This window comes from Diadema setosum, chromosome 20 (genome assembly GCF_964275005.1).
Source record: "Diadema setosum chromosome 20, eeDiaSeto1, whole genome shotgun sequence".
NCBI classification, from domain to species: Eukaryota; Metazoa; Echinodermata; class Echinoidea; order Diadematoida; family Diadematidae; genus Diadema; species Diadema setosum.
The window spans coordinates 6154607-6181790 of NC_092704.1; the positions used below are offsets into that span (position 1 = coordinate 6154607).

At 41.7% G+C, this 27184-nt stretch overlaps 1 protein-coding gene across 1 annotated transcript in view; it reads left to right on the top strand.

Moving 5' to 3' along the window:
- Window positions 1–27184, top strand: part of LOC140244046 (polypeptide N-acetylgalactosaminyltransferase 13-like) — a 44475-nt gene that overhangs the window by 14563 nt on the left and 2728 nt on the right. Inside the window, exons 2-10 of the mRNA XM_072323696.1 lie at window positions 1759–2092; window positions 3104–3276; window positions 3741–3743; window positions 4172–4385; window positions 4883–5056; window positions 20135–20252; window positions 22360–22680; window positions 23507–23617; window positions 24389–24538. Coding sequence (XP_072179797.1) covers window positions 1759–2092; window positions 3104–3276; window positions 3741–3743; window positions 4172–4385; window positions 4883–5056; window positions 20135–20252; window positions 22360–22680; window positions 23507–23617; window positions 24389–24538 — 1598 coding nt within the window. The remainder of the gene's footprint in view (window positions 1–1758; window positions 2093–3103; window positions 3277–3740; window positions 3744–4171; window positions 4386–4882; window positions 5057–20134; window positions 20253–22359; window positions 22681–23506; window positions 23618–24388; window positions 24539–27184) is intronic.

Consider the following 27184-nt stretch of genomic DNA (forward strand, 5'->3'; position numbering starts at 1 on the left):
ATGAAATAAAATGAGGAGAGATTATGCCTGAAAAGGGCAACCTGAAATAAACATATCCACTCTAAAGCCTAACCTCTGTAACTGATATTTGAATAATAAAAAAAAAAACGGTGGCATTTTCAGATTTAATTACCAAATCGCATTATTCAATAAATAGAAATTGAATCAAAATAACTAGAAAATACGAAATGGTAATATTAAAACGGTTTGCTAACGTATTCAAAATGTATACGTTTAGGACAAGGAGAGGCCCTTCTTGACAACGAGGAAGCTCGTCCGAGGTTCGCCCTACAAAGCAGTCACTATGGCATGCAATCTGAATTCAAAATGCTGAAATTCACAGAATATTTCGAGTTGATGGTGTAGTTTGTGTCTGTGCCCTCAGAGATTAAACAAAGGGCGAAATACGAAACTAAACAAATAGAGTCAGAAACAAATAATTCATAATATACAGTTGAGTGGCATCTCGGTAGTCATCTAATCTAAATTTTATTTTCCGGAAAGTTCATTGAGAGACCTACGCTTAATGAGTTCCGATTTATTGTGGTTGGTGATGTTTCCTTGATACGCACCTCAAAACATGAAGGTCAACACGCAACAAAAATAATCATTATGCTCACATCCATGCTATTGATGATAAATATAGGCCTATAGGTAACCCTACGGACACGTTTGATGACAATGATCACCACTTTCAAAATCCATCTATCTATCTATCTATCTATCTATCTATCTATCTATCTATCTATACATCTATCTATCTATCTATCTATCTGTCTAATATCTAACTAATATCTAACTAATATCTATCTATATTACTATATCAATTGAATTATCTACCTGTCTGTCTATATGTGTATCTGTTTATAGATCACCGTTATCTGTCGACGTATTCACACGTATAATACATACGTGTTATGTATGTGCTTACATATCATACTTATCTCGATTGGGATGATAGTGATTCAAATTGCAGAATTTTTAATACCACGACTCTTTCTTCTTTTTTTTTTGGGGGGGGGGGAGGGGAGGTGATTCATATCATATTTGTGCATGCTCAACCATTTTACACTTTGTTCTCACTGAAAATCCGTCTTTTAGAAGAGCAGGTGAAGTGCTCTTTGCGGATATCCAATACATTTAAAAGAATGATTTTTGTGTGTGTTTGTGTGTCTGTGTGTGTGAAGGTTTGTGCATACTATGTGTATGTGTGTGTGTGTGTGTGTGCGTGTGTAGGTTTGTGTATGAAAAACCGTTTACGTTATACATCATTTCACTGCTGTGACTTAACGAATTGTTGTGGACTTCCCATTTAGATGTGATGATGTGCATGATACGTGAAATGAACCACAATTATAAAAAATTACAACCCTCGAACACGGATTTCCCGACACTGTTAAAACTTTGGCTGAGCTTTTTACCGATCATTCTGCGTTAGCTGAATTCACATTATTCTATGCTCGCAAGAATTTTCCCTCGGGAATTTAAGCACATGGGTTGCATTTCTGTCAAACCTCCATGCTCGAGCGATGAATCTCAACTTCTTGATATGACACAGGAGAAAAAACAAAACAAAACAAAACGTTGAGTATAACCTTTGCTGAACTACCAAAGTTGATCGACAGCGATCCGCCTCCATAGGGAGCATTTGTCATGACAGGCATGACAGGTTAATACAGTACAAACAAGCCGGTGAATTTCGGATTATTCGTCAGCTCATATTATTATTATATTGTCTCTTGTATTCGCCCAAACCAGGTCAAAATGCCGAGGAAGGAAGCGAGGTTTTCATCCAGATCAACAGCACGAGAGCCATCACGTCCAAGTATTCCGCGGCAACAGCTTACACCCCTGGAAGCGAGAATGGGCTCGTCCTGCCGAGAACAGAAGATATTCCGGAGGAGACTCTACCATTCGAGGAGCCGGGGTACGTGTGGAGTCCAAACGGACCAGGAGAAATGGGTCGAGGTGTTGTCATCCCGACGAAAGACAAGAGACTGTCTGAAGCTCTCTTCACGAGACATCAATTCAACCTTCTTGCCAGCGATCGGATCGCGTTGAATCGATCGATACCTGATGGTCGACCGCCGAGGTATTAACCTTTAGACGTGGCGAGCCAATCCTAAGAATGGCCGCAATGTCAAGTTTTGTGCGTTTTTAAGGAAATGTGGACCATTATTGATAGAATGCTTACGACATCCCTGTGCTGTCACAACATATATCGGTCATGAATCGAATATTGCAACTGTCACAACATATAACGTAAATACACCCAAAATGTTAAATAGTTATATTTTTAACTTTTGGTGATATTTTCGTTCAGGTTGATCAAGTCTTGATGATATGAATTGTACTGCAAGAAAACCTATGGCCTTTGTCCCTTGGCCATATACAGTTGTAGTTTAGGTTTACAGAATGTGATCGGTCGAATCCATGCTCGGCTAGCATTATCAGTGGAACAGTGTGCCAAGATGTTCTTTTAATCTATTGGAGGTAATGATACATGCAATTGTGCAATTGGGTGCTGTTGATATAATTATGCGCAAGTTATAAGTTCAGTCCGCCATCAGTTTTACTCAAGATTGTTCATTCCAATGTGTTTTCACCCGATCTATCTGTCTATGCATCTATCTATCTATCTATCTATCTATCTATCTATCTATCTATCTATCTATCTATGTATTCATTTATTTCCTCTATCCATCTGTCACTTTATCTATCTGTCTATTTATGCATCTATCTATCTATGTATGTATCTATCTATCTATTTATCTGTCTATCTCTCTATGTTACTCTTTATCTATTCGTCTGTACATGTGTATCTCTCTCTGTCTGTCTATATACTTATCTCACAATCTTCCTCTCTGTCACCCTCGCCCTCTCCCTCTCTCTCTCTCTCTCTCTCTGTGTTATATCTGAACGATTCATCTCTCTCCGCATATATACCGCACCTGTCATCTTCCTGTTAATCTGTCATATTTCCTTTCCCTGTCTATCTGTCATATCTCATTTCCCTGTCTATCCGTATCTTCCAATTTATGTGTGATATATCAATCTCTCCCTCTCTCCCTTCCTATATCTTCCACGAACACCGTCTATAAAGATGTCGCTTGTTCAGATATCGACGCAACCTCCCCCGCGCGTCGGTCGTCATCGTCTTCCACAACGAGGCCCGCAGCGTGCTGCTTCGGACGATAACGAGCGTGATCACCCGTTCACCTCGACATCTTCTCGAGGAGATCATCGTCGTCGACGACGCCAGCGACCTCGATGGAGGTATCAAAGATTCATAATCTGCTAGGCAGCACTGTGCTAGTAGGCACACAATTCTTCCTGGCGGAGAAGTGGTGCCAATATTTCTGTAGGAAGATGATGTTTTCAATAACAAGGGTGAACAATAGTCATGGTGTTTTATCATTTTTAAAATTTGATAGAACATAGGGCAGGGCCAATCCAGTTAGAATGTATATCACGAGTATACACTTAGGATATATTATGTGCAGCACACCACAGGCGGGCACTGCTTGGACCTTATAAAACGACGTAACTCGACAACGTCGGGATTCGGAAATCATTTGAATCAATAAATTATTGCATATATCACTTTTGTTACAATGTTCACTATCAGATTATTTTATTTGTCTCTGTATTCAGTAATTGATTGGACTTGATCATTTCATCATCAGTGTACATGGAGATCTGCACAGACTGGCTGCTGTAAAACAAAGAAGAGACTTCAGAGAGTTCTAAAAGTAGTAGAAAAATTACTTTCTGCTCAAACAATCGGTTACTCAGTTGTCTTGCAGACAATGATTACATGATTACAGAGCTGTCGAATTTCCCTGACTGGATGGAGGAGGCGGCTCCGTGAACACTCAAATATATCTCTTTATATCGTGACAAGAGATGAATAGTAATCTCCCTGATTTAGAGGTCATTCGCGAGATGCATATAGTAATACACAAGTGTCTCCTTGATTGTTTTCTAGAAACTCCCTGATCTTGATGTGTTAGTGATTGGCAGGATCCATCAAGCCTCAACTCTTTGTGTGCCTTGAGTGTCGATTGGCGCAGAAAACTACCATATAACACAATTGTACACACTGTCTAAAGTTCCTGGCAAAGAAAGGGTTAATAATGCGATGATTTAATCCGCTTCATTCCCTTTGTAGGCTGGTACAAAGATTGGCTGGAGAAGTACGTGTCGAGTCTTGCAGTACCCACACGCTTGCTTCGAATGCCGAGAAGAAGCGGAGTGGTGGGAGCCAGGCTGGCCGGAGTGTCGGCGGCTAGCCCCAACTCAAAGGTGCTAATATTCCTCGATTCTCACTGCGAATGCGGCACTGGTTGGATGGAACCACTTCTCGACATCATCAGCAAAAACAGGTACTTTATCTTTTATGTGTCTATTTAATTCTTTTAAGTAGGGAGGTGTAAGAAAATAGAATTTTCCAGTTCAATGATATTTATGCTTATCTTCTATACCTGTGTGACGAAAAGGAAGCAAAAATTAATACTGGGAACTTCTCAGTGTATTCAGTGGGTTTTGGGTCATCTGTTCAATCCGTCGAAGTTTGTTAACGCAAATATTTTTGTCCTTTCGTTATATCAATTTTCTGTCAGTATATTCACTCGCAAGTAAACAATACTAAAATGAATGTCGACCACTTCAAGATAAGAGGACATGCTTTTGATTTTGTTTTTAAGCATTTACCATTATCTTTGGGGGAAACATTAAGTTCAGCTGAGATATCGAAGGCTCTTCCGAGACCAACTTCCTGATATTTTACTTTTCGCTACCTTGTGATAATTTCTTATCAATTGCTATATTAAAATTGTAGTATAGTTAAATCATCTGTCGTTTCAACGTCTTTCCATTGAAGTACTCGTGTAGTCAGCCCGGCCATCGATTCCATCAGCGACACGGACTTCGCCTACACCGCCATCGCGGGAATGGCGAGGACAGGAGGCTTCACCTGGTTTCCTGAATTCATGTGGACCCACGCCTCGGCTACCGAGATCAGAAGGGTGTGGCACGAACCGAGCACTCCTCTCAGGTCAGTGCACTTTCATCACTTAACGGAGAGTAAACCCAAATGCATTATGTGAATTGAGGGAATGCAGCAATACCGGTAGAACACATTGGTGAAAGTTTGAGGAAAATCGGGCAGTCCGTTCAAAAGTTCAGGCAATTTTAAAGTTTCAGTGCAGCAATTGCTAGATGAGAAGACTACAACGTTTCTTGACGTCATGTATGTACAACTACATAAAAAGTATAAAGAAAATTCCACATATTTTCATTTTTCTATAGCATGATGAAAGAGCACTTGACTTACCTCTTTCAGTAACAAGTTGAGGGAAAGTGTGCTGTCTATAAGAATTAAATTTGTGAAATTCCAGTTATATTTTCTTTATCGTTGTACTTTAACTGACGTCACGAACGGTAGTAATTTTCTCATCCAGCGATGGCGGTACCGAAACGTAAAAAAAAAAAATCAAAAATCAATAACTTTTGAACCGATTATCCGATTTTCCTCAGACTTCGGTGATGTGTTCTACTAAGATTGCTGCATTTACTCAATCCACATGTATATTTTGGTTTCATCCCCTTTTAAATATCAAGTTTCTTCCTGCAACCATCTTTCCTCTTTCCTACTTCGATATTGACCTTGGTCTGTCATAATGAATAGAGTGATGGCTAGCACTGGGCCAAGATTTCATCATTGGTCATTATTTCATAATATCCTACATTTCAACACGTGTTATCGTTGATGACACTCGTCATTGATTAGATCCACACGTTGTCTGCGCTATTTTGCCTCGCAATTACTTATATCCGGAAAAACCGCAAGATCATATATCATAAGAAATTGTGTGATTGGGTCAATTCAAAAATGATCAGATCTGGGGGGGGGGGGGTATTTCAGCTGTATTTCATGAAGCCTTTTATCAGATATTTTTTTTTTCTGACAGTCTGTCATAAGCTACTGACATTCTTGCATCTGATTGGCTGAGAGCAAATTTGTCGGACGAATTTGTCGGACAAAACGCTTCATGAAACACATCCCAGACATACTTACTGTCTGGAAAGAGTTTTTGTAGCGTCTGATCCATGAAATAGAAAGCAATTATTCCTTGAATGTTCCTCAGTGTGTGAAGATTTGAGTCTCCTCTTTAGAGTGATGCTAATTATTTCGATATCATAATGTAAGACCCAAAATTGTGTCTATCTCCCCACTCCTCACTTCCCCACTGTAGATGTCCTTGCAGTGCATTATGACGCAGGACGCACTGGTTTATTTGGAAAGTGGTCAGTCCCCACTGACCCATGCCACCCACCGATTATGAGCCCCTTTGTTTAGACTTCTCCCTAAAACACTTGACCAGCACATTCCTTTGTGCTGACGACCACTATTACAGAATAGTGAGTTCATTCATAAACTCTCATGACCAAATATGGTATTAGGACTTTCCCCTTCCCAAATTTGGATTGCCTTCTAAGAGATATCCTGCATATGTATTACTAAACAATACTCTCCCCTTTTATTTTATGCAAAGTGTCAATAATAATGTATTCACAGGTTTTAGTATAAATGTCCCTGTACATCCATACTCTTAGTTCTTGTTCAGCCAAACTTACACTGGTTCGGCCAGGCCTCTTGCCACCCGGCAGAGGGATATCAGCGATACACTCTAGCCCCGATTGGGAGCATACCAGGGAGTGCCAAGTGTTCATATATTGAGATTGTACTTTCACCAAGTTCCTGTATTACTACAAATAAAGTATACATTCTGGCTGAACTGTACTTTCCTTCGCGTCTCTTCGTCATCATTATCATTGTGTTATCCAGCTGAGACTGTCATCGCACATTCTACTGAACTGTTATACGTTTATAGTAACACTCAGTTACACAAGTGTTACGAGTGGTGACTTTGCATTATTATCACCGTCGTGATCCTGATACTTATACTCCAGTGACACTCGCCTACAAGTCCACGCTTACCACAACAAACAATCCAAAAACATTAGAGTGTTACAGTGGTGGCAGCGGTAAAGCGGAGCCATCTACCCGCTCGACGTTACTCTTGGTGGCAGCAGCAAAACGGTGACCTGCAACCCGTTGGCGTGATTGACTACTCGTCGTGCTGCTGTTCATCCGGACGTCAACTTATATGAGCCTGGTACATGTGTATGTTTCCTGCATATCGTACAATTGTACGATAATTTTTCTTTTGGACGCTCTGCTGCTGTTGACTAACTCAAGTTAGTCAGTGTTTCCGTCTACTCTGTCTGTGTTTCCTGTTCAACTCCCCCTGGTCATCTCTTCTCATCGACTTTCTGGGATCCTGTTCATCTTCTTCCTGTCTACCTTCGGCTTCTACCTGACGATCTTCTGTGCCTGACGATCTTCTGTCAACCCATCATCTTCCCTCTACTGTGGTCATCCTCCTCATCCTGTCTCTGGACTTGTGCTACCTGAAGCTGCGCCTGCAAGGAAGCTGCCTTCGTGGGCTCCTCAACACAGTCTTCCCGGCAAACCTCGCCTGTTCATCTGTTACATCTCTCCAGATTGTTAAGTCTACTTTCGAACTTTATTTGCCCTCTTTCTACATTGTATATTATTTCTACTGTCTGAATCATATTGCATTTGTGTGTATAGTACCATACGTTCTATTTTAAGTTTTATGTTAGCTGTCATTAGCACTGCATTCCATGATTTATACATATATGATATAGGTATTGTGATAGCTTATAGTAGTATATCATATAGTTTGTTTTCTTTGCTATACACTATACTACCCCTCCCTTTGTAGCAATTGTTTTCTTCTTTGTGTTGTCGGCAGACACTTTACTAAGCATAGTACATGTGATTCCATAGCTTTGCATTGCAAAGTTATAGTGCTCTCATCCTCCTCCAGTCCCCTGATCCGTTTTCATAGTTTTATTTTTCGTAGCCTTTTTGTCACTTACGTTATTTGGTTACTTTCACAATGCCTGACTCTGACATTGGTTCTACCTCCCCCTCCCTTCCTGGTGCTTTTGTCCCAATCACGTTCCCCCCATCCTTTTCGGGTGATGGCACCACTGATTTTCGCCAGTGGTGTCGACGCTTGGAAGTAGCAATTGATGCCTGCCCAAATTCAGATAATATCGATATGGCAAAAATGTTAGGGTCCCGTCTACAGGGCGCTGCATTCGCAGTTTGGGATGCTTTCCCTGCAGCAACCAAACAAGACTTCAAGAAGGCCAAAGAGCAACTTGAGAGAATTTTTTCAAGACAAGATGAAATTACCTCTTTCCGTAGAATGCTCAATGCTCGCCCCAGACAACCAAATGAACCCCTAGAAGTTTTTTTGTCGGAACTAAACCGCCTGACAACTCTAGCCTTCCCCAAATTAGATACTGCCGCCCGTGAGGACGAAATATTTCGGAGATTTGTGGCTGGACTCAGCCCGGGCATGCAGGCGAAATGCCACGAGCATGGAGCCCGCAACACCGACGAAGCGCTGAGCATAGCTCAACGCATTGAGCGTGCCTCGGAATCACTAAAATTTTCCTCTCCTTTCTCTTCACAACCCAACCATAACCATGTTGCTGCTACTGCAACTGCTCCTGGCGATCCCCTTGACAAAATTTTACAACGAATCGACTCTCTTCAATTGTCAGTCCATGCCCTACAATCACAATATGACTCATTTCAGAATGCTCAGAGCGACGCATCTCGTTCCCGTCCTCGTTATCGTCCTGATTACACCCGGTCTCATTCTCGTGATCGTTACCGCTCCCCTTCTATCCATGACCGTCATGATAGGTTCTATGGTGATACATATCATCGCCAGTCATACCCCCGACCTCGATCACCGACTCCTGATCGACGACATTATTCCCCTATGCCGCCCTCCCGCGGGCGAAGCCCAAGCCCATACCCCACTCGTCGTCATAGCAACAATTACACTGCCGATCCCTATTCGCGTGATTACCCTGCGTCAGAGCGCGATTCTCCCCGCTACAGTTATAGCTCGCGTTACTCAGACGATAGACGTCATGACGATAGACGTCGTGACGATGTACAGTCGCATTACTCAGAAGATAGACGTCGAGACGATGTCCAGTATCGTCATCGATCTCAAAGCCCTTCCTCCCGATCAGTGCCTAGTGCAATGCGCCGCAATTCTCCTGCCCGCGTATCATTTCAGAACCAGGGAAACTAAAACAAGCTGAGAGCACGGGTCACCTGTCAGCATCCTCCACTGAGACCCAACCCCGCCCTTCCCCTCCTCCCTCCATTTCATCCCGTCTATTGATATCCATTGGTTCAACTGCAATACATGCTCTGATCGATACTGGTGCTACGGTGTCACTCATTGGTGAGCAACTTCGCTTCTCTCTCCCCTCACTCTCTTCCCGACCATATCTATCATTGCCTACTCCTATCAAAGCTGTTTCAGGTGATGTCTTAGATACATTAGGCTCTATTTTGGTTGACTTTTCTTCTCACTCGGCTCAGTTTTCACACCATTTTCAGGTTGCACGTGGAATTCATCCTCAAGTCATCTTGGGATGGGATTTCCTATGTGCTCATCAGGCTTGCCTAGACTTGAATCAAGGCTCTATTTCACTGTCATCTGTTTCCCTCCCTCTCGTAGAACCTGCCCTTACTGTTCCACTAGTTGTGTCCGCAGTCGTCGATGTCGAAATTGCTATCCCTCCTTGGAGTGAAACAGTCCTCCCCATCTCCCTTGGCGAGACTTTTGTCAATTCCTCATCAGACATTGATGGTGTGCTTGAACCTACTAATGAGTTGCCTGTTGTTGTTGCATGTACTCTCTCCTCAGTAGTTGATGGTGCAATCCCAGTTCGTGTCGCAAATCCGACATCATCGTCAGTCACGTTGTACCCTGGGATGCCGCTAGGTGAATTTCACCCCCTCCTTGGCCGCTCTGGAGAACAATATTGTGCTTCGAATGTCACTCAACCTATCCCCTCTACTAACTCTCACACCTCTCCCTCATTTGATCTCTCTTCAACATCATTGACTTCTGATGAATGTGCTCAGGTTACTGCTCTGCTCAATGGATATGCAGATGTTTTCAGCCAGTCTGCTGATGATTATGGTCGCACTGATCTTGTTCAACATGTCATCCCTACTGACACCGCTCCTCCCATTCGACAACGTGCATACCGGACTTCTCCCAACATTCGCCAAGAAATCAAACAGCAATGTGATCGCCTGCTTGAGGCTGGAGTTATTGAACCTAGTTCTAGCCCTTGGAGCTCACCTGTTGTTATGGTGAAGAAAAAGTCTGGTTCATATCGGTTCTGTGTTGACTATCGCAAGTTGAATAGAGTTACATGTCCTGATTCCCATCCTCTCCCCAGAATTGATGACACGCTTGATGCACTTGCTGGAAATGTCTATTTCAGTACGATAGATTTGTCCAGTGGGTATTGGCAAGTTGCTATGGATCCAGATGACAAACCAAAAACTGCTTTCACTACTGGTACTGATTTGTATCAATTCACTGTGATGCCCATGGGACTTCGAAACGCCCCATCGACCTTCCAACGACTCATGCAATTAGTTTTGCGTGGTTTGCACTGGGATTCTGTGCTGGTCTATCTTGATGACATAATCATATTTGGCCGCACATTTGATGAGAAGCTTGGTCGATTGCGTGCAGTGTTTGATCGTCTTCGGTCAGCTGGTCTCAAACTACGTCCTGACAAGTGTACTTTCTTTCAGAAGGAAGTTACATTCCTCGGTCATGTCATTTCTGCTGCTGGTGTCCTCCCTGACCCTACCAACATTGACAAGGTACGTTCATGGCCCACCCCTCGCAATGTCACTGAACTTCGAGCTTTCCTGGGTTTGTGTTCGTATTACCGCCGATTTGTGAAGAACTTTGCGCATGTAGCTCGATCGCTATATGCACTGACAATGAAAGGTGCCTTGTTTGAGTGGTCAGATGAGTGCGAACAAGCATTTCGCACATTGCGAGACACACTCACTTCACCCCCTATCATGTCATTCCCTGTCTTTTCTGAGCCATTCACACTTCATACTGACGCATCAAACTTTGCTGTAGGTGCAGTATTGACGCAACGCCTCAATGGCAAGGAACATGTAATAGCGTATGCTAGTCGTGCGCTGTCGCACACTGAGCGACGTTGGTCTACCTATGATCGTGAATTGTGGGCAATAGTCTGGTCTGTACGTCATTTCCGCCACTATCTGCTGACTTCCCCATTTACCATCATCACAGATCACAAGCCTCTTGTCGGCCTCAGGCGGCTGCCTGTTGGTCACGACTCTGGCACGGCAACTTCACGACGTAGCCGATGGGCCCTCGAGCTAGAGACGTTCGATTGGGTCATCGAACATCGTGATGGTGCTCGTCATGCCAATGCAGACGCATTGTCTCGTGTACCACCTCCACCTGAACCACCTGAACCTCCTATCATATCTGTCGTCTCCATCCCTCCATCTCATTCACTTCCTCCCCTCTCATCACCTCCACCTATCTCATCATCATCATCATGTTCATGTCACCATTCCTCACCTGTCTCCCCTCCTCCTACCCAAACTGACAATCCTGCTGTCACAACTGACCCCACCCCCAGCTTGCCCTCACAAACAGCAACACCTCCTGGTAATCTTGATACACTGTGTGCATCATTGTTGGCTGATGGTCATCGTCTCCATCAAGCACAACAATCTGACCCCACTTTGAGCAAAGTAATGTCATGGATTCGATCTGGTTCCATTCCCCCTCGATCTGCCATCCCTAGGTATGAAATTCCCCTGCGTAAATTTCATAGTGAACTTGAACGCTTAGAAATTCATGACGGACTGCTATGTCGCATTCGACGCCTCCCTTCAGGCGCTATGAACAGACAAGTTGTCATTCCACATTCACTCATCCCATTGGTGCTCTCTATCCTCCATGGTGGACCACTATCTGGTCATTTCGGTGCTGATAAAGTCTTACAGAAGGCTGATCAGATGTGTTACTGGCCTGGAATGCGTAGCGACATTGCAGATTTTTGCAACCGCTGCCTCCCATGTCAGGTAAGGCGCAACCCTGTCCCTGCTCACAGAGCCCCCCTCAAACCCATCCCTCCTCCCGTCCCTTTCAGCGCATTGGTGTTGACATAACTGAGTTACCCCTCACCCCTCGTGCAAATCGATACGTACTTGTCGTAGTTGACTATTTCACGAAATATGTCAACCTCTACCCTATGCCAAATCAGACAGCGACTTCTGTAGCAGACTGCGTATTCGACAATTTCATTTGTCAACATGGCATTCCGGACTCCATTCATTCCGACCAAGGTCGACAATTTGAGTCGAATCTCATGACTAGGTTGTGTGCAAAACTTGGAATTTCCAAAACACGCACCACCCCCTACCACCCTCAGTCAGATGGTTTAGTCGAAAGACATAACCGCACCCTCAAACTTGAACTTGGTAAACGCCTCTCCTCCGCCCTTACTGACTGGGACCTTGTCCTCAGCCAGCATCAATTTGCGTACAACACTACACCTAATTCCACTACTGGTTTCACCCCCTTCTTTCTTGTCCACGGACGTGAAGCTTCCACCCCTCTCTCAGTCTTGACCTCATCTGACCCCGTTGCAACATCACACACACCAGATGATTACGCAACAACCCTCCTCCACCGTTTGCACTCAGCATTTGAGCATGCCGACGCAAAGACCGAACGGGCGCGACACTCACAAAAAGCGCATTATGACAGAACCACACGTTTCATCCCATACGAAGTAGGAGACAAAGTGCTTGTAACTGTCCCAACTCGTGACAAGCTCTCTGCGAAATGGAAAGGCCCCTATCGCATAATGCGGAAAGATAACAATGGCATTCTATACCACTTATCAGATTTGTCTAATCCCAGCTCTCCCCCTAAAGTTCTCCATTACAACCGCCTCAAACCCTATCTTGAACCCACATCACAACCCGCACCCCCTTTCACTCCCAACCCGCCCTCTCCACCTACATCCGAGGAACAAGTTGTTTTTCACATACCTGTGTTTCCATTTCCTACCTACTCGTCTTCTCAACCAACTGCTGAAGCTCCATCTCTTTCTCCTCCTCCTCCTCCTCCTCTTCCACCTTCCCATGATGCCCATGCCCGAAACCATGACCCTCACACCCACACTCGTAGTGGTAGGTTAATTAAGAGACCTGATTTTTATGGTATTCCCCTTTATTAAGATATTCACACGTGGATGTAAAATGTACAACGGTACTACACTAATAATGATGTAATTCTAATGCTGATGCCTAGTTATACGATATGTTTATCTTCATAGAAATTGATTTTGCCTATATGTTATGTCTCTTTATGCCTGCTGACTTTATGTGATGGTTAATCTTGTTTTAACTAGCATTTCCTGATTAGGTGAAAGCTGAATCCACCGATTTCAAAGTTTTTCATACAACAGGTTAAGTCCTTATTGTATGTTCATAATGTTACATAGCCGACAGTTGGTACAATAACTTTACGTGTACTTGAGTTACATTGATATTTTATGTTTGTTTTGTGTTTTTATGCCATTTTGTTTACTGTAATCAGTTGATTACATTACCATGTTTGTATTTATATCATATTTCATATGTTGAACTATGTTTCCAGTATCAGTCAGTCACTCATTTTGATCACCATTTTTACTCAGTTTGCCAATTTTGCTTACTTTTGTTAGGTTAATCACATCTATGTGTGTTCGAGTATACACTTTTGATATTACAATTTGTACATTCCCTTGCAATATTTAAGAATAATGTTGGTTTTATTTCCTATATGAAACGAGGACGTTTCTTTTTGAAATGCCGGACGAATGTAAGACCCAAAATTGTGTCTATCTCCCCACTCCTCACTTCCCCACTGTAGATGTCCTTGCAGTGCATTATGACGCAGGACGCACTGGTTTATTTGGAAAGTGGTCAGTCCCCACTGACCCATGCCACCCACCGATTATGAGCCCCTTTGTTTAGACTTCTCCCTAAAACACTTGACCAGCACATTCCTTTGTGCTGACGACCACTATTACAGAATAGTGAGTTCATTCATAAACTCTCATGACCAAATATGGTATTAGGACTTTCCCCTTCCCAAATTTGGATTGCCTTCTAAGAGATATCCTGCATATGTATTACTAAACAATACTCTCCCCTTTTATTTTATGCAAAGTGTCAATAATAATGTATTCACAGGTTTTAGTATAAATGTCCCTGTACATCCATACTCTTAGTTCTTGTTCAGCCAAACTTACACTGGTTCGGCCAGGCCTCTTGCCACCCGGCAGAGGGATATCAGCGATACACTCTAGCCCCGATTGGGAGCATACCAGGGAGTGCCAAGTGTTCATATATTGAGATTGTACTTTCACCAAGTTCCTGTATTACTACAAATAAAGTATACATTCTGGCTGAACTGTACTTTCCTTCGCGTCTCTTCGTCATCATTATCATTGTGTTATCCAGCTGAGACTGTCATCGCACATTCTACTGAACTGTTATACGTTTATAGTAACACTCAGTTACACAAGTGTTACGAGTGGTGACTTTGCATTATTATCACCGTCGTGATCCTGATACTTATACTCCAGTGACACTCGCCTACAAGTCCACGCTTACCACAACAAACAATCCAAAAACATTAGAGTGTTACAATAATGAAGTCTTCTCTATGAGAGTTGCGTTCCATCAAAATTCTCGGAGATACACAAGACCTAATCACCTTCAACATGGTAGTATCAGTATGTACGATGTGTCCTGAAGACTGGTCTAAACCATGAGTTTGTTTCAAGTAACGAAAGTAACGAAATCAACAACAACAACAACAACAACGACGACGACGACGACGACACACACATAGTGCGCACAGTTTCAGTATGACGTCACTCTTTCTAGGTGTGGCTCGAAAGAAATGTCAGGGAACTTTTACTTTAAATCAGTTTCGCGGCTACTAAAGGACTTTCCCCAGGTCACATTCTAATCGCCAACGCGCTGGACGATGTGGACACCGGATTGAAAAGACAGACAATTCAATTTAACCAAGGATCCGAGTGTCAAATCAGCTCTTGTCCAGGGAGCGATTTTCGGACAGATGTGTCCTTTGGGCATGTCATGTCCAGTTTCTGGCCCATCCTTAGTTATCAGGGTGAATTGGTGGGGAAAGTAAATTTCAGCCTGCAGCATGTGACTTCATCAATTTCCCTCCTTGCAGTGGAAGAGCTGTAGGCATTTGATTATTACCTACGTACCTCCGCCAGTACCTTCTTTATCCAGTTCTGCCCGACACATTGCCCGATGGGAAGTTGTTGTGGCACTGATGACTAATAGGTGTTTTTCTTTTCCTTTTTTTAAAATCAAGGGATGTATAATTCAGTCGCAATGTTGTTGAATGCTTTGACGAAAAGGAACATTGCAGAGTAGGAGGTGCAAAGGTTTCAATTAATTTTCAGACCACAAGTTAGATGTTTGAAAGAGCCATTTGTGTGGGTATTATCACACAAGCAGTCTTTTCTGGTGTAGAGATAACCTTTTCTATTAAACAGCATTTACTACAAAGGACCTCCTTCTGGCGTGATTATAAATGACGAAACATCTACCATTGTTTGAATTTACTCAGTTTATTTGTTCCAATGTAAACAAGGTGTAGAATCGTCCATTAGGCGGAATTCCGGACCATGTAGTGAAAAGTTAGTCAGATCAAAACCCGAGTAGAAATTTATAAGCACAACAATGGAAAATGATCAAAATTGGATGAAAAATAGTTATGAAATGTTATGAAATATGCTACTTTTGCAGGAACCTACCAGTCAATATGAATATGCAAGTGAGTTGATGTCATCGCCTCGCAACGTGCCATATACTTTGCACACAAAATCTTACATTTTCTAGTTTTGTTGTTCGAGCGCAATCATGTCCCAGTCTCACATCGTATGATAATAATTTATGTTTGTATATTGTGGAAAAAAACGAATAAATATGAATTTGAACTTGAACTTGAACTTGAACTTGAATATATCTTACTGATTATTATTTTAAAGTTATTTCGCCAGGAAGAACATTACGTTTCACACTCCTATAGCAGGAAAAACAAAACAAAACAAAACGAAACAAAACATGAATTTTCGTTGGTTTTTGTACACAAGCAATAGGAATTTGTGAGGTGATGACATGATCAGTTTTTCATTTGCATATTCATATTAACTCTTCAAGGAGTGTTTTATGAAAATTAGCGAAACTTATCGATTTCAGAACTTCCCAAATTTTTATCGCATTTTGATCAAATTTTTGATCAAATGTTTGTAACATAGTGCACTCTGTACTTTCAGATTAAACTTTTAACTGGTCCGGAATTTCCCTTTAAGAAAGGGGAAGGGATTGGAGTTAGGGGGTGGGGATCATATAGAAATCAGTCCGTGGGTGGTAAGTGAGACCTAATACGGCAAACAGTGCACCCTCCCACGAGGAATGTATATTTACCGTAGAGTCATGGCGTGTAACATTAGGACATGATGTGGAGTGATGTATTACGCATGTGTTTATTAGGACGATCACGGACCCTATGGGACGATCGATGGACGCGTACTAATATGTTGTCGTTGGAAGCCAGATCTTTCGTGGTATGTAGGGAAAATAAAAACACGCCGAATGGGAGTACAAGAGAGGTAAATTACCATATTTTTTTTTCCAGTCCGGTAGCATGTTCGGGAAAATGAGTAGATGATTGAGGGAGAATGTATGGTCAGGTAAAAAAGGGAGGTTAATATGAATAGATAAGAGAAACGGGATTGAATTGTTCAAAAAAAAAAGAAGAAGAAATGACTGTATTTCATTTGTAAGATATATTCAATGCAGAAAATTCCGAATGAATTCATTTGAATTTGAATTTGAATTTGAATTTGAATTTGAAAAAAAAAATGCATCTAACTGTCAAAATGTTCATTTTGAACAACAGATAGAACGTTTTACTTCCTTATTATATGTTGGGTGAAAAATAAGAAATGGGGACCTCTTCGTTTTTGTTGATGACACCTATGTAGCATCGGTATGTATAAGCCTTATATGCATGTATGTACGTGGAATATATATATATATATATATATATATATATATATATATATATATATATATATGTATATTATATTATATTATATATATATTATATTATATATATATATATATATATATATATATATATATATACATAAGATGCATATATATATATATATGCATCTTATGTATTCTTACTCATCACTTCTGTTGGATTATCAGAGCGTCAGCAAGTATGTACGTGATGATATTACGACCATTTTTATCCACCTTTCTCTTTCTCTCCCCCTCTCTTTCTCTCTCTCTCTCTCTCTCTCTCTCCCTTCTTCCGGAGGCAGCATGAGGTTAGATGGAGGGAGAAAGAAGAATAAAAATCCCGCATTTTTTCCATTTCAACATCATTTTCAACGAGTCCGAAAAACACATCAAATCTCTTTGCCAGTGAACTGTTGCCAATCCTCAAGGGGTCTGTAGTAAATCCCTCTTCGTTCTCTTATCTTTACCACACATAAAAAGGGGGAAAGTCTGACAAATCAACAACTCCTGCCGAATTGGTTCTCTCTCGAAATATTCCGTCCCAACTCGTTTACGTCAAGTCACGAAATGGGGGAAAGAGGTAATCCGTTCGCCGGTGTCAGACGCAATAATGCACCTACGCGCAGAGGCTGCTGGAAAACATGTGCATGGCATGTGACAGCGCCGCGAGGGAAGAAGAGGGAGGCGGAAAAGAGGACTGCGTCTACCGACGATCAGGCGGGTCCTTTCCACCTCCCTCCGACCCTCCGGTGCATGGGTACATTAGAGAGTCGGTGATGTTCCCACATGTGGGTTCATGCTTCCATAGATCTCGCACGTCCTAGACTCAAGAAAAACATCCCAAAGGGCTGAAACGTTGATACGCGACATTCCTTAGGAATAACATTTTTTTTTTTTACACCAATGAAGACAAATGTGAAGGTATGAAACCCTGTCTTACTTCATATGCTGCTATCATTTTCGTATTTTCCCTAAGTAACATATCTCTCTCAAAATATTTGTGAACAGTCGGTATATCGAGAGAAATCGCCTAGTGCGCTTCACACAAAGATATAAAATGTCCAGGAAAGGATTATTATAGACTTCAACAGATGACTCCATTACATTATAGTTGCTAGCACCGCAGATTTAGTTCTTCACGACTCATATTTCACCCTTGTCTTTTCCCTGTGAGCACAAGGTACCAACCGAACATTTTCTTCGTCAGCCGCTCTTTATTTCACATTCCACTACTTCCCCGTTGTAGATGCACCTCCCACATCTCGTTGCCATGGTGACACACATCGATACTTCCTGTTTACCTACGTGGATGATTTTGACTGCCGAGTGTTACGAGGAGGAAACATGCTCTCAACGTAATGAGCGCCCTCCTTTCAAGGAGCCAAGAACACAGGCATGTTTGTCTCGGCATGGACCTACAACAAAATTCCATGGTCTCGGCTCTGCAAAACGACGGCGTAGGGCAGATATGCTTATAGCCTTCCCATCTGGCGGGTAGATAATCGTGTTTCTTTACACGAAGTACATGTGGATGTATGTATGTATGTAATATATGTGTGTATGTGTGTTTGTATGTATGTATGTATGTATGTATGCATTCATCCTAGGTAGATAGATAGGGGGAAAGAAACATTACGTTGGAAGGTGGCGGCCCTGCAAAAGTGCTAAGTTCACTCAAACACTTATCCCCATCTATATTTATGTACGCAATCACCGAAAATGAAGAAATAGCACGAAAACAGAATGGAATTAAAACAACAACACCAAACACCCATTAAATACCTAAAGAAAAGGAAAGAAAGGAGGGATATGAAGTAGACAATGGTTTTTGAATGATTTCAAATAAAGTAAACGAGTATTAGACTGACATGAATGGGCGATGAAAGACAAGGACGAAACAGTATAATACGCGGCGTCCTCATATTCAAAGGAAATGAATTTCTTACATTGGTGGGGGGGGGGATTAAGACAGGTGATTTAAAATACAACAATGAGAAACAAAACACAATGTAAGCTGGAAAATGACAAAGCCCCAACTATAATCGCGCAGCTGTGCTTATGCTTTATCAATATACGAGCGTGATGGGCTGTCGTGAGGCAATGTTGTGCACTGTTGCAATTTCCGAAAAATAATGAGCAACAGCGTATTTGCTTCGAGTGTTTTTCTTTTCTTTCTGGAATCTGCATACATCACGATGGATATGTCATATACAGATAAATCTTCAAACCAAGTAAGAAGAAGGAGGATTAAGAGGAGAAGGGGGAGGAAGAGGAATACAAGGAAAGATGGAAAAGATGAAAACGAAGTGAAACCTTTCACGATTCAGTGCTGACAACCATATCAGAGAACACACGTACTCCATGATCATGACGTTATGGAAGACGTTAGTCAGCGTTGTCATTTGAGACGCGCACGATATTAGATCCTCTGTTAGTATGTCTGCAATTCACGCGCTTCAAATACTTGTATCTTTTCCTACTATTCTTCCCCGAGAAACACGTTTGATTGTATTAAGACTTGCATGGATGATCCGACGCTTAAGCCACGTTTGGAATCGGTATATGAACATCATATCTATCAATTTGGATTATTTGAAATATCTTGTAAGATTCAACTGGATGCTCTTGTATAGGACCTGGTGGTATAGGTCTTTATGACTGTATTTGCGGTTTGAATGTAATCATGTATGGTTATTGTTATTAGCTCACAATTCCTGAAGGTCTAACACATTATCTCAAGTATTTCGGTTTTTTTTTTAATAAGAATTCATTCTCTCCCCCCTGAATTACAATGCCGATGGCGTCCGACCAGTGTGTGGACATGAAATGTGGCCAGAAGTGGAATCCAGACCGCCCCTCACGTCACGCCGTAAGCCAGTGCCGTCATGAATACCTAAACGCATGAACATTATCGAATTAAGCTGTTACACCAAGGTCCTTCACCCTTTATCATAGAAGTGACCTGCTCTACTATTCGCTATTAGTTATCTGCACCTTTTTCTTTATCAATCACAGGACCCCGACCATTGCTGGCGGTCTGTTTGCCATCGATAAAGAGTTCTTCGAGAGGCTGGGCTATTACGACCCGGAATTGAAAATCTGGGGGAGCGAAAATCTGGAACTGTCTTTCAAGGTGAGCAGGGGGAAGATGATTTTTTTTTTTCGGTATAGAAAGTAGCGGTATGTCGGCGGGGGGGGGGGGGGGGCATTTCATAAAGCGTTTTGTCAGATATTTCATCTGACAAACTGTTATAAGCTACTGAAATCCTTGCATCTGATTGGCTGAGAGCAAATGAACAAATGAAATGCCCCCTGGGTTATACTACACAGTGCTAGGATGCTAAAGCAGCTCTGGACGTTGTGGTAGATCCATGTTCACTCAAATCGTGTCTCTAGGGTGCACATTGACTCCACGCCTATACCGTAACATTTTCCATGGTGTGTAAAAAATATGAATGATGCCCCTCACTTTTAACTTAGTAGGGCCTACATGTGCAAGCTTTTTCACTACCAAACTGGTACATGTATAAACTGAATGTCACATAAATACGCTGAGATTGTAATCTGATTGTTATTTATAGCGGGAACAATCTCCTGCTATCATTTAGTTCCAATTGTTGTTGCCATGATTTAGAGGATGAGATTTCTCTTCTAAGATTAGACAGAGACGTGCCGAGTGTCAGACATTATTTTCCCGCTCATCTAGGATTGTAGTCTGCGTCTTCGAAACTCGATTTCTTGTGATGTTGAAAGTAAATTGATAAAATGCGGGTATCATGTTTGCCGCCGACGCTAAAATGTATTGATTGTGATTGTGTTTACCACAACATCATTTACGTAATGAATGCTACGTGTATTTATTGAAACACTAATACTCAAAAACCTGTCCCTTTAAGTGTATTTTGTTTTAACTTGTAAATCCTAAATCAAGAAAATGCAATTTTTCTCCACAACCGATTAAAATCAATACAACTACTGCAGTACGTGTGCCAGTTTTTTTTCATTTTCACTCTGTTGTTACTCTTATTATTACTGCTATTGTTGATAGTAGACATTAGTCCCCACCGCCATCAACATTACAACGACCGCAACCACAGCAACAGCAACACAATTTCATACGACTACTGTAGTGGCGGATCCAGAGGGGGCGCACCGGGCGCTCGCCCCCTCTTCATTTTTTTTTTTTTGGTCAAAACAAAAGAAATCAAAAGAAAAAAGGGGGGTGACGTGCGCCCCCTTTAATCTTGTAAAGGCGCCACCCCTTTACGGAATTCCTGGATCCGCCCTGGCTGCTGCTGCCATACTAGTAATAGTATATATACTATTACTACTACCTGCTGCTGCTACTACTACTACTACTACTACTACTACTACTACTACTACTACTACTACTACTACTACTACTACTACGTGTGTAGCTATTACTGCTACACTAATACTATCTACTATATTTTTTTACACTGCTATAACTACTCAGTATACAGTAGTAGTAGTAGTAGTAGTAGTAGTAGTAGTAGTAGTAGTAGTAGTAGTAGTAGTAGTAGCAGTAGTAGTAGTTCCGTCTCCTTATCGTCTCCTTGTATCATACGGTACAACTAGTCGAGCTAAAAAGACGTCTGTAAGACCCAAGACTAGCGAGGATACGAGCTAGACTTGTTAATGGCGTGAGATTCTTTCACAAACACGTCTCCTTCGGCGTATGAATGATGGCCATTTCCGTTTGATTATGTTCGCGAGATGTAAACACTGGCCATGTAGGTGAAAGCTCGCGGATCACGTGAGCAATGACGTCGTCGCCATTAAATTACATACTTGTCAATTTCTGCGCAACAAAAACCTGTCAGCAGATCGTTTCGTAATTCTGTTGGTTTGATGATTATGTTTATGTTTGTTTCTTGAGAGGGGGAGGGGATAGAAACGAATTATATTTGGGTAGCAGAAAAACACTTGGGGAAAAAACGTGCAATTGGACAAACCCACTTGTAATCTTGTTCTCTGTTTCTTAGGAATCATGAAGAAGAGATAAGATTCAGAGGGATCATGATAATTTAAGTACGAAAGGAGACATCACACCCGTAGGTAACCATGTCATGGTTATCTATTTTTATCATTCAATCATACATAGGAGACTGCGAGGTGGGAGAGTCCAAACTAATTAGTCGTCATAGGTGAGTTTGTAGTTATGGTGACCGACATGCAAAACCATGATCATTTTTTTTTCCGGGAATACCTTTCCGCAGGTGTGGCAGTGTGGCGGGAGTCTGGAAGTCGTGCCGTGTTCCCGCGTAGGTCACGTCTTTCGCGCCAAGCCGCCGTACGATTTTCCCGGTGACCCCAAAATGATGCTCCTGCGCAACAACAAAAGAGTGCTGGACGTGTGGGCGGATGAATACAAACACCTCTTCTACAGCTTGATGCCGGAGTACGCCACTGTGGATTCGGGGAACATCTCGCCCAGGTTGCAGCTCAGGGATCGTCTCAGATGCAAGAGCTTTAAGTGGTATCTCGAAAAGGTTTATCCGCATCACATCATACCGACAGAGTTCCAACTTCTTGGCAGAGTGAGACTCAGTTCTGTTTCTTGTCCCCTACGTTGAACGCAACGTCGCATTAAGGGCTAGTCTATTTATCAATACCATTATGGTGTGAGGAACTTTGCAAAGATTTACCAGCCCTAAACGAACAGCTTTGGTACTACAAATTCAGTCTTTTTAGTAATATTCATTTCTGAGCCTGTCAGCTCATTGACTTCGTGTGACACCTAATTTCCTCGGATGTCCACGACCTCGTGAAAAGATGTCTTCTTGTAGTATAATTTTTCTTTACTTTCATATTCTTCTTAATGAACTTTTCTTACTGGAAATTAATACATAGATTTAAAACAACACAAGACGGATTGTTCCTAAAATCCCCTATCCCTTTATTATGCAGCTAATTCTATTTGCTGGTTCAATTATAAACATTTCCTACTGGCAATCTATAGATTTAGACGAATCAACCCTTGACAATGCAGATTGTTCATGAATTCCCGTGTCCCTTCAATACGTAGTTAATTCATTCTGCTAACCCTCTGGTATGGGATCCTGGTAAGCCATGCATGAGTAATATCTATGGGAATTTCAGAATTTCGAAGGGAACGGGATAAGTTTCATTAGTCTCTCTTCTTTCGATCTTTAAAATAACAGCATAACAACATCTTGGATAACATGAAACTGAATATGACAACAAAATGCGTCACAGCGTGATGCGTGTGTTAATAATGTCATTTTCCGCTCAAACAAAAATAGCGTTTTGAAACATAATCTATATATCGTGATATCTGAAGAGGAAGTGCAGTCATGATTTCGTGTATTTAATGGAGTGATATGATGTGCTTTTTTCTTCCAGATTATGAACGAGGGTATCAATCTCTGTATTGATGTGCTACACGCCAGCAATGGAAGGCGGATTGGTGCTCACTTGGCTCTCAATCTCTGCCGAGAGGGGGCGCTAGCACAGGTACCACAGCGTGCATGGCACTGCCAATCTTCTAACGCGTAATAGGCCGAGTAACGACATGGCGTCCAATTTTATTAGCAGTTGGCAATTGAGACTCTCTTTATATACGGCACAGTACTATGCAATACACACGTTACGAGAAGTTCTTCTGAGCGTCAGCGAATAGGGATGTGCATCTTCATTTTTTTTTTGTCTCCTTTCTTTTCTTTTTCTTTAAGATAATCATAGTAATAAGCTGGATAATTGAAATGGCTACTTGATTCCATGATGTAGGAATAAAGGTCCCCACAGTTTGAAAGGTTGCATTAGTGAGTATAATGGGACAAAATATCTGCGATGTTTTCTTGTAGTGTACTAGTAGTAGTGTTTTGTTGTAGACGTGATAGGTATTATGACGTCAGACTGGACACCAAAGAAGCACCAGATAGAAAATGTTTGATTCCTGCAGCATTTGCTTTCCATTCCTTTTAGTCCCTAATTATTAGAGATGTCAAGGGTACAAAGATTAAACGCACTGATTTATTGGTAAGAGAATGATATTTTCTTGCTTCCATTATGCTCGACCCGTACTTAAAACGGAACTCGCTGATTACTCTTTGTGATGGAAACACTCTCCTTACAGTAGTAACATTAAAGACGAATAAACATCGTTCTCACATGATACAATGTCGTAGAAAGAGAAAAGAGATGAAAGTTTAAAAAGCGTAATGAAAACGGGTAGATGTATCTATATTTATTTCGACAATTATCGTCTTCTATTTCTTCAACCAGACCTTCTCTTTGAACATGGGAAGTCAGATACAGCACGACCACTTCTGCCTGACGTCGACAGAGGGCGACAATCACGTTATGCTGGTTGGCTGCCACGACGCGCGAAACAACAGACAGCTGACCAATCAGCAGTGGCGATATGATGAAGAAGTGAGTTATCAGGTCGAACTGATTGGTACATTCCATTTGAATGACGTGGTCCAAGTCATGCTTTATTTATTGTGTCTTTGACAGTCCACGAACACTGGCATCTTTTCCTATGTTTGTTTGTTTGTCTTATTTATTTGTTGTTGTTTATTGTGCTTGTGTCTGTTACCGTGTACTAATGTGTGTCGTTGTTTTTCGTATGTATTATTTGATCATGAAACGTCTTGGTTTTAAAGATAATAAAAAGATTTGGTACCTCAAAAGTTTCCCTGAATTTCCGTGTTTCAGGTTAAAGTACCTTCCATATAACTAACACTGTGAGACTTACTCGCCCCAAAGTGCTCTCACTTCTTAGTAATCATGCAATTAACTGCGACTAGCAGCCCCATACGCATAGCGACCAGCAGGCAGCCCCATACGCATAGCGTAATGGGGCTTCGCATTGTAGCATCCAGGATCATGACAGATGTAGTATCGCGGGTAAACATCAACTTAAAATCCAAAAAATTCTTCAATTTGAAGACTTACCAATTAAGTTGAAGTCTTGAAAACAGGCTTCGGGCAACGTTTGTTTCTGCCAATAGCCCCTTTCTGTTCGACTTGATGACTGAATGTGACTCTGTCGAGAGGACCTTGAGAGAGCAACATACACTGACTACTACGGCCAGCGCATACGCACACAATTGTCATGACATGCGAACAAATTTCAAAGCCATGAACGGATAAGATGTTTGTGTGCGCATGAGCTGGCCGTCAATTCAGTGTAGCTCTCCCAAGGTCCTCTCGACCGAGTCACATTCAGTCATCAATTCGAACAGAAAGGGACTATTGGCAAAACCAAACGTTGCCCGAAGCCTGTTTTCAACACTTTAACTTAACTGGTAAGTCTTCAAATGGAAGAAATTTTTGGATTTTAAGTTGATATTTACCCGCGATACTACATCTGTCATGATCATGTAAGCTACTATGCGAAGCCCCATTTAGCTATGCGTATGGGGCTGCTGGTCGCAGTTAGCTACTCAGTGCCCCAGTCACATAGTGCTTTACGATGGGTTACGTCCGTCGCTGATAGATACGAATGAGTGGACGCAGGGTGACGCAGCGTGGACGCGGGCATCCGCAGGGACGTATGTAGACGTAACTGTCCGTAACTCGTCCGTAAAGAAACGCAAAATGACGGCGGCAAGCCTGCGAAATTTTGAAATGTTCAAAATTTCGCAGAGGGACTCCACGGATGCAAACTTACGCAAGTAAACGTAACCAAACGTAACTATCCGTAACTATCCGTAACTGAACGTAACTACCCGTAGCTTAGACGCAGACCATCCGCAAATAGTTTTACCTCCCGTCCGTTTGCGTTCGTTTACGTCCACCGTAAGTATCCGAAAATAACCGCAAGTTAACGTATCACAACACTTTCGACGGCTTACGGATATTTGCGGACAGTTACGGATGCTGCGGACGATTACATCCTTCTACGTTTTCCGTTTTCCACTCGCATGGGAACACAGAGACTCGTGGGAAGCCACACAACTCATGTTGCCAAGCTGCAGCGCATTTACCTGAAGGAATGCTACAACACAGTCGGAGCGGTGGAGAGGCAGAACCGCATGGTCAAATTATGAAATGATCATTTCAGGTGGCACCCATAGGCCTACTCATGACATCGGTTGTCCCTTGTGCTGAACTTTTTTTGTTGCACTCTTTGAATATGTATTTTTTTTCGAAAAAGGCAATATTTTGGGTAGGGGATGGGGTGACAGCATTTTATTCACTTTTCTGGCCGGGGAAGGTGTGGGACAACGATAACTATATCATAAAATGAGAACGAATCTAATATAGGTTTTCCCGGCCAATTTCGCACTTTTGTCAGTCCAATTCCTAATTGCTGCATTCACTTTAGCAAAATTTAGCATAGATGACATGATCGGTAGTTCAATTTTATGATCTCTTCATTCAAATTCATTTTGGAGCATTTAAATTACCTTTCTCCTCATTCTGATTAACACTTTTTCAATTGAAATTCGTAAAACAAGTACCATTTCGTTATTCTTTCATTCAATTTAGAATGATATAGTCACGTGATCACGGACATGCTGCACTCGTTCATTCAAATTCATTTTTGGGCATCCAATTTAACATCTTTTGCAGTCAATTTAACACGCATGTTTATGCTTTGGTTCTTTCTTCAGTTTTTTTTTAACAAAGTTATTGTTTTGAAAGCGTCATTACATTTCATATTTTCGTACTCATTTTAGAGATTTTGGCAACAGTTTTTTTTTTCTTCAATGTGTTTAGTGAGTCTTTTAGTTTGAAGATAGTGCATCATGTGGCCACAACTTATCTGGCCGTTGATCGCTTTATTCTGAGTGTGTCTGCCAGTTCTAGGAAGTCAAGGTTATGATAATCAAATGTTCCTATAATTCTTTGTGCTTGTCTTGTCATGACTGTAAGAAGATGAAGTTAATCTGTAGTATTGGTACATGTAGGCCTAAAATGAAATGTATGAAAGAAAGGGGGCGTTACAGAACAACAAACTCGAGTTATATAGGGTCAAAAGTATGATACTTTTACTGCTTAACAGTGCGTGGATGAAACAAAAAAGTCACATAGAAATACGCGTTTAAATGCTATTACCTTTCCAAAAAA